The 15,436-nt window shown below is 38.4% G+C and overlaps 1 protein-coding gene across 2 annotated transcripts in view; it reads right to left on the bottom strand.

Annotated features, from left to right (window-relative positions):
- Positions 1–15,218, bottom strand: part of EFNA5 (ephrin A5) — a 278,007-nt gene extending 262,789 nt beyond the window's left edge. For both annotated transcript variants that reach the window (XM_080679419.1, XM_080679420.1), the window contains exon 1: positions 14,924–15,218. In XM_080679419.1, coding sequence (XP_080535545.1) covers positions 14,924–15,048 — 125 coding nt within the window. In that variant the 5' untranslated portion in view covers positions 15,049–15,218. The remainder of the gene's footprint in view (positions 1–14,923) is intronic.
- Positions 15,219–15,436: the final 218 nt, after the last annotated feature.

Below are 15,436 nucleotides of genomic sequence, written 5' to 3'. Positions count from 1 at the left end.
TTGGCTGCTTCCTGCACAGCCCCCAGTGGGGATCAATCCCGAAACCCTGGCATGTGTCCTGAACAGGAACCAAACGGGCGACCTTTGGGTGCATGGGACGACGCTCACTTAACTGAACAACACAGGCCAGGGCAGGATACACTATTTTTATTATGCTCATTTATTTATTATAGTGAAGAAACTGAGGCTCAGATTCATCATGATGAATGACATATGTCCAACTCAACTAGAACAAGAATGTAATTAGATCTAAAATATAATTTTTAAAAAGTTAATAAAAACAATTGAAAAATCCAATCTGACACAGGTTTTTTAATATCTCAATCTCTGAGCTCTTGCTTCTACAACACCCAAACCCATCTTAAGTTTTATCCCAAACAGCTTGCTATTATGAAAACTCAAAACAAAAAAAAAAAGGGCATGAATTCAATGCTTTTCCTTTATGCTGTCAAAACAATCTATAAGTATACATATCACTGGATCCAAAAACTTGGTTACAGCCAGTTAATCTGATGACAAATTCGTGTTAATAACCTTGTGTTTAAAAATAAAAACCATTCAATGTATTTTTCCCTTTTTCAAAAATGAAGGGAAAAAACAATAATTAGAACTTATTGAGCTTCTTCTACTTTAACTAAACACAGAAATGACCACAAATCTTAGGTATATCAACTCCATTTTGAACAAAGCCATTTGCTTAAGATATGCAAATGACTTCATTTTAATCAATGAAGATATCCTATTTCTAAACTTAATGAATCATCTGAGTACATAGCTCACTTCTCTTTTAGGAACCTCTAAGTTCACACATAGTCTCAGAAGATTCTTGCATTTCTTTATCTATCTGAATCATAAAACTAGAAACTCGAAGTGGCGGTCACCTGAAAGGCATTGCCTCAGTATGTTTATTACACCGCGGCAAGTACAAACCTAAACCTGCAAAATACACACAAAACAGTCATGTCTTAATTTACTATCCTTCACATTCATAGTTCTCACAAAATGCAACCCAATGTTTTAATTAAATCCATTTACCAAGGATTTAAAAATGAAAAGCCTGGTTTCTGTCCAACAATTAACTAGAAAAAAGTGTTGGTAAAAACTGTTGCAAAAACAAAAGGATACTTGAATTAAGCGTGCTCACCATCCTTTCCCCCCCCCCCTTTTTTTTGTTTATTTTTGTAAAAATATAGCTGATTTACAGTACAAACAGTTTCATCTGCCTTTTTATAATAATTTCATAGAGGTATAGTGGCTAAGAAAGTCTACTTACTGATGCTTTCACAGGCTTGTAAGTTTTTAGATTAGTTATATGTAGTTGTACACACAGAGTGAAGAACAACAAAAAAGGAAGCAGGCAGAATCATCTGAATTTAACTAGTTCCATTCTCTATTTGTTAATACAAGCATCACATAATATTTGTTTTGGGAAAGCAAATGATATATAATCTGTGAAAAGGCAGAAGCACATTTACAGACTTTACACTTCCTAGACTCTACAGGAACAAAGATCTCTCACTGAGGGCACTAGCATCATAGAATTTTAGAGCAGGAAGGAATTTCCCCGCGAGCCATTTATAACTCCACTGGAAGTGTAGACTCCTGAAAGCCACCCACAAGAAACCCAGCCGGTGGGAGCAGAGAAACTGTTAGTCATCTTCTATGCTGATTGTAAAATGAAGATTTTGGGTTCATTTAACCATATGGATTTAAATTGGAAAGCGTTTTTGTTTTGTTTTTTAATCTGTTTCTGAGGTATAATTCTGCCATTGCCACATAACATACATCTGGGGAAGGTTTGCAAATAAATACCTTTGTACTTTTATGACAGTATCCTCCTTAACATACAACAAAAATCCCTGGCCTATTTACTTTTTTGTTAGTGGTTTATTTTTAATGATGCCTAAACCTGAATGTAAAACTCTATTTTATTTGTCTGATATTTGAGGGAAAGTGGCAAAAATTAACTAGGCCTTCAGACAAATAACTTTCGTTCATGTAAATATTAAGCCAATTTAGATATTGTAGAACCATATGGAAAGTTCAGGGCAAATACAACAAGAGTCCTTGACGAGCAACCAGAAGCAATCTCTCTTGACGGACTCATCTAGAACCTTGCTGCTCACACTGTGGCTAAGGGCCCCGCGGCATCTGGGTCAACTGAGAGCCTATTAGAAATGCAGAATGTCAGGGCCCAACCCCAGTCTTCCTGAATTAAAATCTGCACTTCAATAAGACACACACCCAAAAGGATTTGTGACCAGATCACTTGTGAGAAGAAGCAGTGATCTAGAAATTGCTAACCGAATGCTTCATTATGGCAGGGATATTGTCCATACTGTTCACTATGACATCTTCAGTCCAGAGGACAATACCTGGCCCTCATGGATACTAGACAATTATTTGTTGAATAAATCCATATGTAAAGATTTCTTATATAGCATTTTCTACTTTGCACTGTAATCATGTGTACAAAATTCTTATTTTTGCACATAACGGCAAGTTCCTTAAGGGTACAGATGCCCTCTTATTTATCTCTGAATCTGCTGCATGCCTCTCAGCGTTAGCACATATGACTCAAATATTTTATCAATTATGACTTGTAGATACTCAATAGAGGAATATATTATTACTGTTAGGTATTAGATATACTATTGGCTTTAATGTGAAAACTTTGGAGAAATAAGTTAAAACCAGTATATAATTCCTGAAATCACCCACCTGGTTTTGGCTTTAAATACAGTAAAGAGAATTCACCCAGGGAATCAAAATAATAACAGAAAATATTATGTTGTAAAGGCTCTGGAAATATTATATAGGGCCAAGTCCTGATTCTACATGGTACCAGAGATCAGGGATGGCATGGGTGATTGAAATACAAAATTGATTCCAAAATCTCATGTTACTCAATGGCCTCATAGTCTTTTCTCATCAAATTTCATACCGAAGCTGCTATACGTTTCAGAAAAGTCATTTTTAGTTTTATTTTCTTTCTCAAATCCACCTACCAGTAGACAGACCCAAAGGGAGTGAAGTATCCAAAGCCATCAAAAGAGCAAGATAGTGATAGAGAGAGCTACGCAACAATGAACTAAGTGATTAGTCCTCAAACAGCCAGATATACACGAAAATCTAGAGCTAAGTGAAGAAATAATTTAAAGAGATCATTATGGGGGCGTTAGGGATGAAGAGGTCCTAATACATGGTGACAGAAGATGATTTGATCTTGGGTGGTGGGCACACAGTGCAATATACAGATCTTGTATCATAGAAATCTACACCGGAAACCTATGTGAACCTATTAACCAATGTCACCCCAATAAATTTTAAAAAGAGATAATAACAGCAAGACACCCATGAAAAACACACATGGTGTCTAAATAAGACAAAGGAAAATCGTTTGGGCAAAAATAAAAAGGATCCCAAATCAATTATATAGAAAAGATTCCTTTATTAACTTTTGGTCAAGAATATATTTGTATATTTTCAGAAAACAAGTCCAAGACCATGTGGATTCCTGCAACAGAGAGGAATTGACAGGTCTGCTCCAACCACGAAGACAAGAGGAGAAACAGTCCAGAGATGGAAGACACTGACAACGCCTTACCACGCTAGCAGTCAGCAGCTGTGCGACGCAGCAGGTTGCCTAGGACCAAACCAGAGAGGATCGGACCTGCATTGCCACCATGTGCCCACCATCCAGATATCATTGCCGACATGTACACTTAAGGAACTGTTTGACATTGAAACGGGGACTCAGAACTGTTGGACATTGAAATTGGGACTCAAACATTTTTTGTTATTATATGTTTATTTCTAGTCTGCAGAGGCAAGATTTTTTAAAGGAAAGAAATGGGGAAAAAATAGATACAGAGGCAAAGAAGCATTGAACAGACTGTCAAACTACAGCGGGAAGGCAGAGGAGGTTGGGCGGGGGGGGGGGGGGGGTGCTGTAAGAGATCAACCGAAGGACTTGTATGCATGCATATAAGCATAACCAATGGATAAAGGACACTGTGGGGGGGGGGGGGGGGGGCAGGTAAAGGCATGTACTGGGGGGAAGGGGAGGCCGGGGGGAGGTCAATGGGGAAAAAAAAAAGGAGACATATGTACTACTATTTGTAATACTTCAAACAATTTTAAAAAAAGGGTATTATAAAAGAAAAGAAATAATCAGGTACATTAATAGCATAGACGTGTTGATGACAAGACCATTCCAAAATAATTCTCAAAATAATGAGATATTCAGAGTCATAAATGTCGCTGATTCTCTCAGTCCATATTATACAGGATACTAAAGCAAGAACCCCCTCACGCCCCAATAAAGAACTGCTTTTTTTTCTTTTTAATTAACTAAGTTAGGTTGTCCTTTATTCATTTTTCCCTTTGGGGGAACCATCTGGTATGTCTGATCCCACATATATCTCATATATATATATATATATATATGTATATATATATATATATATATATATATATATGTGTGTGTGTGTGTGTGTGTGTATATATATATACACATATGTGTGTGTGTATATATATATATTCATACAAAATATCCTGTATACATATATGTACCACACACACACACAAACTGTCATGTTGTTGTTTTCCCAAGAGTATAGTTGACAATGGTGACAGCAGAGTATGTAATTAGTTCTCATTGTTTCCCTGACAGCTATAGTTGTATACAAGACCCTTTTCTTTTTATGTTGTAAATGCTATGGGAAAAAATATACTAGTAACAGGCATTTAATTATGGGTCCAGCAAACATAATGGGAATATCTCCAAAAAACACTAGAACCTCCGGGACAGCTAAAACATATATTTGCAGAGAGGGGAAAGTTTTGTTCTTCAGTTACAGTAATGCTCAAAATATTGATGATAGGCATATGATAGAAACATTTTTTTAAGTATTTCCCCGAGACTCTATCAACAATAAAAATATGTCTACAAGGTTACATCAATACTAGAACCAAGGATACTATCGTATCTGTATTAAAATGTTAATAAGAATAAAAGCATTTCTTATTAATAAGGGAAATACTCCTTAGAACAGCTTTATGCTTTGATACTATCAATGAAGATTACAAAGATTCCGTTTTTTACTTTGCTTTGCACAGACTTAAAAAAAATAGTACTTGAGATATCAAATAGCTGGGTGCTACATTCCTTGAGGCCTAATTTGTTTTATACAGTATTTAAAATAAAGCATTCCCAAACTGCTGCCGTGGTGGACACCAGATCTGTCACCAAGGTCCTTTCTCGCCTGATTAATTAGTAATTGGGAGACACATTTTGGCAGCTTTCATTTCCCTATTATTTTCTCTAGTTTGACACAAAACCCTGTCAGAAGCACCACTACTTGAACTGTTCCCCTCTTAGTACTGGGTCACTACATTTTAATAAATGGAGCCCCTGCCAAAAAACTATCAAAATAGGCATAAAAGTTTATTGAAGCTGTAACAGTACACAAATATATGAAGAAAACACTGAATGCCACAGCATCTAAAACATTAATGGTCTGAACCCAGGGGTTACTAGCGAGATTGCAGAGCAGAGACTAAAAGAAAAGGCCTTTCATCTGTCTTTAATAAAATACATATATTTATTTATATATATATATTAGCTTAATACAGCTGAACACTTTGGTGCAGCAGAACAATCCATCTGAGGCCTCTCCATCATCCTAACCCAATGAATAAATTCATTGGGAGGCAAAGACTGATCGTGACTACAGGGATACCGAACCCACCCAGAAGTCACGAAAGCTGTGTCTCAGCCAAACAAAGAAACATTTTTTATAAAGGTAAGGTGAGGAACTTAAAAATTGAGGCTAAAAGGCTGACACTTTGGAGAACTACAAGTAACTCCAGAAGCAGTGTCAGGTTCTCAAAGTGTCAGTCACTGCAAAAAAGCATCCTGCTCCAACGGTGGCTCAGGACACTTGTGTGCCAGGGCAGTGGCCATGCTGTGTGGGTCAAAGGTCACAGCTTCCACATTCCGACATCTGTCTGTATTTTCTCTTGCCCTGAAACAATAGAAGGGGAACTAGGCTCATTTGCTCCCACTTTGTTTAACCTAATTGTTAAACTATACCTAATCTCCCCATATTTAGAAATATTTTTCATTTTTTCCCCATTCCCATTTGTCTCCATAAAATTAAATACTATAAAAACTTAACCAAATGGTTAAGTCCTCTACACGTTGTTAAAGTTCAGTAAATGTGACAAAGTCACATATCCCACTGGGGACGATGGAACATGAAATATCAAGTAGCATGTCCACCACCATCAAAATCTAGATAATAATTTGCACTATAATTATCCAACCAAAATAAGCCATGACTTGATTTTATTCCAACCACATTTTAATGAGAAACTAGTTTCATTTGCCTTTATAATGTGTATTATCACAGAAAGAGGCAAGAGCTAATTGTTAATTATAGTTTCTACATATACAAATAAGTCACTAATAAAATTTAGAATGGACTCTGACAGCTCAGAAGCAGCAAGAAAAAAAAAACACACAAAAGTTTTTGTTAGTTCATTTAAAACAAAAATGAGCACTCAGTTATTTTCCTCTTTTCCAGGCAGTCAAAGAAAATGGATGATGGATATCAGAGGAAAGCTCTTCGGTACAAAAACTGTCAACTCATACCTGAACTTTAATAAGGAGCCGGTGAGATGTATATTCATTCTTAAAATGTGGATTTCATTTATCGTTTTTAAACTCTATCTACAACCACCAAAAATCCTGCTTCTAATGAACAGAAGCAATCTGTGACATAGTGGCATTCAAGCTGTGCCTAGTTTAATCAGAAGGACTGAGTCAGGTTACTGTGAAATTAATCTGAAGGAAGTTCTGTTTTTACTGTAGGACATGGGAATAATGTTTCCAGACATCATCAAACAGATGCAGTAGCAAGAAGTGTAGTATAAATTTTGGGTAAAGTTTACTAGACCACATGTCCTTCCAAATGTACCCAAAAATATAAAACATGGTGGAAAATATAGCAGGCTCAGTGGATATACTCTTATAAATTTTAATACCAAATATGAATGTACTTCCAAAATAATTTTTTGTAAGAACTCACAAGAATGGTTTATTAATGACTTAGTGAGAGCCTATAATTCAGAGCCAAAAAGGTTCTGGCTTCATGTTTCTAGAAGCACCCCAAATGCTTCATTTTTAGAGGTACTACATTTTTATCAATATCTCTTACTGAAGAAAGATTCCTGATACCACTGAGCAATTTTGGGGGAAAAAATCTCAATCAACAAAAAGGACTATTTGTATATTCAGAAAGAGGAGTAAGGATTTGCGGGAGGGGGGTGATAATAAGGGCAATTAATATATTACTTTGAAATTAACAAGTTGTAAACTGCAAAAGAAAATTGCACATGTAAACATGGTACAGCCCAAAATTTAACATTAAAATGTAATATGCCTGAGTTTAAAATATATTATTATTAGACTAAAACATCCTTTTTTGTCAACAATACAAGCAGATACCATTTTAATGAGCTCACAAATAACTTAAGGTAGAGCTTTTAATGTAGAGCCCTGACAAAAATAATTATAAAGTGGTTTAGGCCTTTTCTATCGTCCATATTCATTTCCAGACCATTTTCATGAAAGAAAGAAAATCGGTCTTAAAACAAGATGGCTGCTTCGAGGGGCGGGGGGGGGGGGGGGGGAGAAAAACGCTGACTTAACTGAAAGCCCAAAACCTAGCTTTTCTAAATCGGGAAACAAGGACTTACATTTTCTAATCTCCAAGTATGTATTCATGCACCTCTACAAAGAAACCTATGGCTTACACTGTGCAGTTATCTGAAGTTATTAATAGCAAAGCAATTTTGTGAAAGATCTAATCTTTGTGTGCTAATAATGTGATTGTCCAAAAGGTATACAGAGATATCACATGACCAAGATCTCTACTTATACTTTACATCAGAATCACAATCAGTCATGGAAATCAGGTCACTTGGTAAGTAATAACAGGAATAACATCGACATATCTCTTAAAGAATCCCATCAAAAATGTCCAATGATATCCTGTTACAAACACATCAACTGCACATATTTGGCTTTTTAAACACCCAGGAACTTAACTGTTAGACAATCTCTCCTTGAACTGCACTTTGTTGACCTTCCCTGAAGCAAATGGCAGGTTAATTCTAATGACATATACATAAAATTTAAAAACATTTCCCACATTTTGAAATAATGTTTAAACAGATTTTTTTAATCACTCAAAACTATTTTTATTTCTCACTTGAGTGGAAAATAAGACCTGACAGTAACATTTTCTTCAAGCTGTCAACTGTCAATTGTATGAAGGATGTTTCTAAAGATGACAAAGGTTTATTTTTCCTTATTGAAAATGATAGAATCCTACCTGAATGAAAGCTGAGCTAACCATCACTGTGGTAGACAACTGTCTCTCGGCAACCAGATAACTTTAACTAGAAGTTTTCACTATTTTAAAATAATGTTTTTATTGAAACCTTTGGCTCACTGTTTGAAAACAGTATTCAAAAGCCTCAAAAATCAAAAGTTTAGATCCACACACATTTCAGAAAATAGTGCAGAGATATCAGTAATTTACAATAAATCCTTCAAAGTACATTAAGGAGTATAAATGATCAAGAATACTGAGATATAAGCAACTTTTTTCATTTACAGAGAAAACTATGCATAATAGTAATGGCACAGAAACACCTGCATTATATTATTACTTCTTAATTTTAAACTAGGTGCTTCTCTGTCCTTGTGCTGCCTTCGTTATGACTGATGTAATTTTGAAAACATAAGTGCCGACAAATTTAAGGGAAAACTGATCAGGTAATTAGTAATACCCCATTCAGAAACACTGGAAGTTCCAATAATCACAAGAAACTTTTCTACCAAACAATCTCAGGATATAGCTTGAAAAGTAGACAAAAACATAAATTTAGCAATATAAATCAGGCCCTTAAAAGAGATACTAACTTACTGATGTTTAGCTGTCTAGGACCACCATCGTAAGACACAATACTAAAAGTGGATTTTAATACCTCATTCCTTATACTGCTCTTTGAGATTTTTATACCTAAATATGAAGGTGTGATCTGTCACAAATGGTCAAAAGGCAATTTTTTTCTCAGTTTGGAAGACTGATGCTGACTGAGTATCCAGTGTAAGTGGCCAGTAAGGAAGGCCTTACTGTACTTAGGGACATATAGGCTTACTTTTCAACAAGGACATTCCAATCAGAGCTGCTATTTTAATAGTTTGTATACTGATTCTGAAAAGAAAGTTGATAATATATACTCAGTCAACATAGATTTGTTCATTACTAAAATACAGCTTTTTAAATCGTCATTGCTATACTGTAAGTTATTCAAAACAAACACAAAAATAAAGAAGGCTGAGTGGCTAATAAGCCAAATATTTATATTGTGGGGAGGAAGAAGAAATACTAAGCAATAGACCAAATGCTACCCATATATAAAATTATGGTCTTAACATTTTCTTGTTTTGTTCATTTTATATTTTAATGTATACTCTTTCTCAAAGGTACATTCTTTAGCCATATACTTCTCCCAAGCTTGCAAAGACCAGGACTCCTGAAGGACTAATTGTATTCATTCATTTTCTTGGCCCAGCATGAAGCTGGTAGCCTGCTTGGTACATAGCAACAGGGGAGAAAAGGAGGCGTTCATTTTTATCTGTCCCTATCCAACAGGAAATCAGGCCAGTGGACAGAAGGCAATGAAATCCCTGTTCAGGAGGCATCTTGCAAGATTACATGGCAAGAAATTCACAAGGTTAATTTGCCCCCAAATAACTATGTGCTCCTTCCCAACCGGATCCTCAGCATTCAAAGTGGAAGTCTTGAAAGCTATTAGTTATCAGCCAAAAGACACATGGCAACAAAATATCCGTTCAGGGAACCAATGGTTTAGTTAATACCACTAAAATCAACTAACAGGGAGTAACAAACTACTGAAGGTTCTCTCTGATTCTTTTAATAACCATGAGTTTTCTAACTTTGGCCTCACACTGGAAATGCCCAACTAGACTGTTCAAACAAGTGTGCCACACGAGCACGGATGCTCCAGTCACCTAAGACAGGTGACTACTTCTGATAGCTCATTATGAGTACATAATAAAATGCATCCAATGGGGAAACGTAACATCTCAGTAGCCGACTTCACTTTTCAAACTTCTATGGAAAACTGTCCAAAAACAAGAAGCTTACTTCTCTTTTATAAATGTCTAGATAAAATAGGGGAATAGAAGGAAGATTCAGTTCAGGTCTCCTAAATGGATGGGGGTAAAAACATGACATATAAATCTTAGTCAAACAGCTTTATTTTTATCTGGGTGTTTCTATAAATACTGATATAAATAAATATCAAAATAATAAACCTACCCCATTATATCTACTAAACTGATATATTACATCGAAGCTCAGAGTCAATAAAGTTAAAAGATTTTAAGTAATGCCTTTTACTTGAAGAACTTTTTTAACAGTATTATTTAAAACACTGAAACTTTCAAAAATAAAGTTAAATACTTTACAAGTCTGGAAATAAAACTTATTCAAAACAAAAATCAATTTTCCACCTTTTCTCAGAACAAATTTTTAGAGTTAAACCAAACTGATTTCATGTATTTGTCAGTGGAAAAGGCACCGTGCTGGCATTAAAACACTGATGGGTCAGATTTTTAAAAATAAAACATAAAATTTTGAAAGAGGAAAAATACTCAGGAATCATCATTAGGAAAAAATTACTTCTCTCTAGTTAGCCTCATACATATGACCTACAGGCTAGGAGATTTGGGAGTGTTGACCTGGAATTCACATCACTTTCACAACTTCAAGATTACATGTTAACAAAACTAAATGTTGTCAATTACCTGCTACGCTCACATTAAATATTTAATCTACAAGTCTCTGCAAGAATTGAAAAGCCCAAAGAAAACATATGATTAGGTTAAAATTTAGTAAATCCCAAATGAATTACAGAGGTATGTTTTCTTGTGAGAGAATAACATTTTAAATTGGTGATGCTCAAACCCGAACAGAAGCAAAGCACTAAGTGAGAAGAATCAGTATTCTTAAAGTGTGCTGGTTGTATTTGCCACTATTCTATCCATTAACACCAAACAGTGGGAGGCATCTTTAATTATCCGAGCATCAATTTGGCAACTGGTCAAAAGAATCCAGTAACTTTTCCATATACACACACTATTTAAAAGAATATTTTCATTGGAAGCAACAAACTGCTTATAGCATCCTTCATTCAGATTAAGTAGGATGTTCTTAATATTGAGTCATTTGTATCTTTATAAGAGTAGCTACTAAGGAAGAAGTCAATAAAGTTTTATTACTAAAAGTCTTTTAAAAAGTTATTTAAAAGCTTTTTACATTCTTAAACAAATCAAGGACAAATAGTTATATTCTCCTTGATTTGGGATTTTCATTACTCCAAGTTACTGAGTGACAGGCCAGTTCAGAATTCAGCATAACATTAACAAGATCATTCTATTACTCTCACTACTTAGGTGAAATTCATACAGGTTTTCAAATTTTTTAAATATGAAATATGCACTTGGGCAAATGTTACCATGCACTTCTACTCAGACTGATAGTTTTCAGTTGCTACTTCAGAAATTTGTGCCAATTCAACACATGAAATTAGTTTGGACCACTGCCCAATAAGTACTGGCAACTAAAAAGTTATCAGCATTTGAAAATTGAGCATCCACTTCCCAGAAGTGAATGAATACCTGGGAAGATAGATTCTGACAGTAAAACTATCTGAGAGCAAATAAGTTTAATATTTTCTCTTCTATGAACCTAAATCAATGGATGCTCATGGTATCAATGGAGTCAGTAATGAAACACAATGTAGGGAATAAATTCCTACGACTATACAAGTTATAATATATTTAGACCCTGTGATCAAGATGTAATAGTTAATTCTAATTTTATCTAAACATAATTTTAAATTGAAGTCGATTGGTATACTCTAAAATATATTTATTTCACTTGCATGGTATCATAGCAGCTTAATGTGTCCACTGAACTTTAAGTCTTTAAGAGAAAAATTTTAAGAATCAATTTAAGTTGCAATTAAAGTTTTCTACTTTTTTCCAAAAGACTGAAGTCTTTTGATTATGTTATTAGTTTAGCAAAATCTTAAAAGATAAGGTTTATGCAAAACCAAAAAGCATGGCTAGATTACCTTGGTAATGATAAAATATATGACAGGGAAATGTAAAACACATAATTTATGAAAGTCAGTAAATCGGTGCAAATTTTCTAAAATCCTGTGTCACTATCTTGTGATAAACTGTTTTGTTTTTTTTTTCTGAATTACTTACTTTGCATTTGGCTCCTTTTAAACAACATCCAAGCTGACTTTTCTTAATGCATCAAAAAAGGACCGTCTTATTTAACACATCAGAGACAAATCTGCCATTCAGATTTACAAAATTATATTATTTTTAAAGTAAATTTTAGTGCAATAATATAGAAAGATAAATAAATCCATAAACCCCTAAGAATACTAAAGTTAGGACTGAATCTCTTGGGAATGGAGGTATGTCATCTTTCTTTTGAACATTACCAAAGTGATAATAATCAAATAGAAAGGCATTTCCACGAACCTCAAATTATAATACTGACTGGAGAATACTCTTGGACCTTAAAAATTCTGCAAATTAACTTTGTCTGGGCTGGTTCAAAGATACCATGGCATCCTGAGCAGAAGAGTTTTCTGCAGACAGAGCATAGCTGTTAAAAACATGACCTGTGACAAAAATCAATGTGCTAATCTTAAACCAAACAACAGTATCAAAAGCATAAAACAGAGATAACCTAAGATAAAATGTCCTCAAGCTAACTCAGATTAGCTTGACAGGTTAAGAAGGAAGGGTAGAGGGGTATCGGCTGATTCTGTTTTAACCCAGACGACTAGAACCTCCAAGTATCCAAATAAATTAATGAGAAAAAGAGCACAGTATGAAGTTTGGCATGGGAAAGAAAGGACAACCAAGAGCAAATGCCCCAAATTCAACTAAACAATCTCACTGTTATTTTATTTAATAAGGCACTAACGTTTACAAATATAAATTCCTCCGTTTTGTGTATGCTGTCTAATAAAGCCCAAAGGGGAATAAAACCAACCAGCATAATGAGGCTTGCTTTTAACACCATCACAACTGCAAAGCTTGATCTATTTGTCTTGTCAGATTTAATAAAAGGCATTTCCTCTGGCAGGATGGCTTCTTTTTCTCTTTTTCTAATAGTGGTAAGTGGCATGTCAAAGAAATAGCTTCCCATCCCACCACCCACCTCCACAAGACTTTTTTTTTTTTTTTTTTAACCAAACTTTCAGGGATGTCTCCAATTCTGCCAGGCAAGCAATGAGAGCTTGGACTACCTGGGTGTGACTATCTTTCCTGGGGTAGCAGGGCGGCGGGCGGGGGGAACTCTTTCTCCGTTTGGCAACCGGTGGGCCACCAGTGGGGAAATCTGCCCATATCTTCACCTGAGGTGACATTACTTTAAGTGGGGAATCCCTCCCATGCCTGCAGACAGGCGGGAGGACCGCGGAGAGGTCCACTGGGAGGCAGGAAGCATTGGAAGCACTCTCCACACTCCTCTCCCCAGGCGAGCTGGGCGCACAGCAACCATAAACTCTCCTCGGAATCCCGCCACTGTCCTTCCAACTTCCACTCCAGCCCAGGGGGAAGAGCTGAGATTTGGGGAATAATGTTATGTCCCTCCTGGGCGGGCACCGAAGCCAGCCGGCAGCTGGAAGCTGGCCTCGGTCCCAGAGAGGCAGAGCAATTTGGACCCAGTGGGGCAGACTGCTGCCCACAGGCCTGGGAGAAAGTGGGGCTCTGAGCGGAGCTGTTCTGGATTGGGAGGGGTCCGTCCGGCACGCTGGGCAACACCCACCCCAACTCCACATTCAGTGTCCGTGAACAAGGGATGTCCGCTGGTGGCCACCGTCCAGCAGCCGCGCTAGGGCGGCCCGGGCGCCCACCTCTAGCCTCTGGCGTACACGGTGGGCTTCGGAGACCGCAGCAAAAACGGTTCCAGGTAACCGCGCTTGCTGCTCCGGCTGCACCCGCCAGGCCGTGGACGAAGGGCTCCCAACTCCCTGCTCTGCAAACTCCAGCAGCTCGCTCTGCACACATGATGTAACCCGGCATTAGATCAAACTTTCTGGCACCTTGAGCCCACCCAGGGGTGGAGGAGGTGGGAGAATCTTCTCCACTGCCAAGAGCGCCAGGCCCAGACTGACCCAGGGGCCAGATCATTTCCTTGCAGTTAAAGAGGAAAATAACCTAAAGCTTCCGCTTCCCAGCCCCCCTCATTTCCCCCAGCCCGTGCGCTTTTTGAAAGCACCGAGAAAAGAAAAAATTAAAAAAAAAAAAAACAAAAAAAAACTTTGGGGATATTTGGCGGGTCTCCCTGCAATCCCTGCGCACCCACGCTGCAGGCCGGAGCTCCCGGAGGTGCGCCCCGGGGCTGCCCGGGACCAAGCCCTGCGCGGGTATCGGGATGCTGGCCATCCTGCCCCGGCGGGTCAGCGGGGAAAGTCTCGATTCCCGGGCTCCCGCCTTTTCCGAGTCTCCTCGCTCTCTGCAGAGGCAGCCGGTCTGGTTAGACCCGGGACTCCCAGGGGCGCCAGGCCTCTCCGCGGTGGTTTAACAAAGAGTGGCGCAACGGGAGCGCTTCCCGCCGGCGCCCCGAAAGCCATCAGCGCAGGGACAACGTAGGCTCCGAGGGTGCGCGCTGCCAGCGGTCGGTGCTCGCTGATCCCCGCTGCCGCTGCAGCTCCTTCCGCAGGGCCCCAAGGCCCGGGTAGTCCCGAGGCCCGGGTAGCCCCGACTCTTTGCCCCCTATTGCCTTACCTAGGGTTGCTGCTGTTCCAGTAGACTGCGTAGCGGTCGGCGACGGCCTTGGAGCCCGGGTCCTGGCTGAACACACACATCCAGAGCACCAGAAACATAAGCGTCAACATCTCCACGTGCAACATCACGCCTGGCCAGCGGCGGAGCACTGGACGCGCCACTCCGGGGAGAGAGCAGGGATCCGGAGGGAAGGAGAGAACGGGAGCGAGAGAACAGGAGCCAAATAAATATGAATAAATAAAATTGAAGAGGAATAAGAAGAGAAAAAGGCACACACCAAGCTGGGGGAGGGGGGAGAGCGAGAAGAAAAGAGGCAGTGGAGTGGAGGGGCTAAATACAAACTCGCACCCCCACTGGAGTGTTCAAAAGGAAAAAAGAAATCACAAGATGGAGAGAAGCATGCGAGTGTGCGGTGGCGGCGGCGAGGGCGGGGTAAGGGGTGCCAAGCTGTGTCTAGGGCGGCGGCGGCTGGCCGGTCACCCCGGGAGAAGGAGGTGCGCGCCCGGCCGAGCG

Source organism: Plecotus auritus, assembly GCF_963455305.1.
Source record: "Plecotus auritus genome assembly, chromosome: 7".
Classification (NCBI taxonomy): domain Eukaryota; kingdom Metazoa; phylum Chordata; class Mammalia; order Chiroptera; family Vespertilionidae; genus Plecotus; species Plecotus auritus.
Note: the sequence above shows the minus strand (reverse complement) of the source record. Positions and strands in the feature narration are given on the sequence as shown.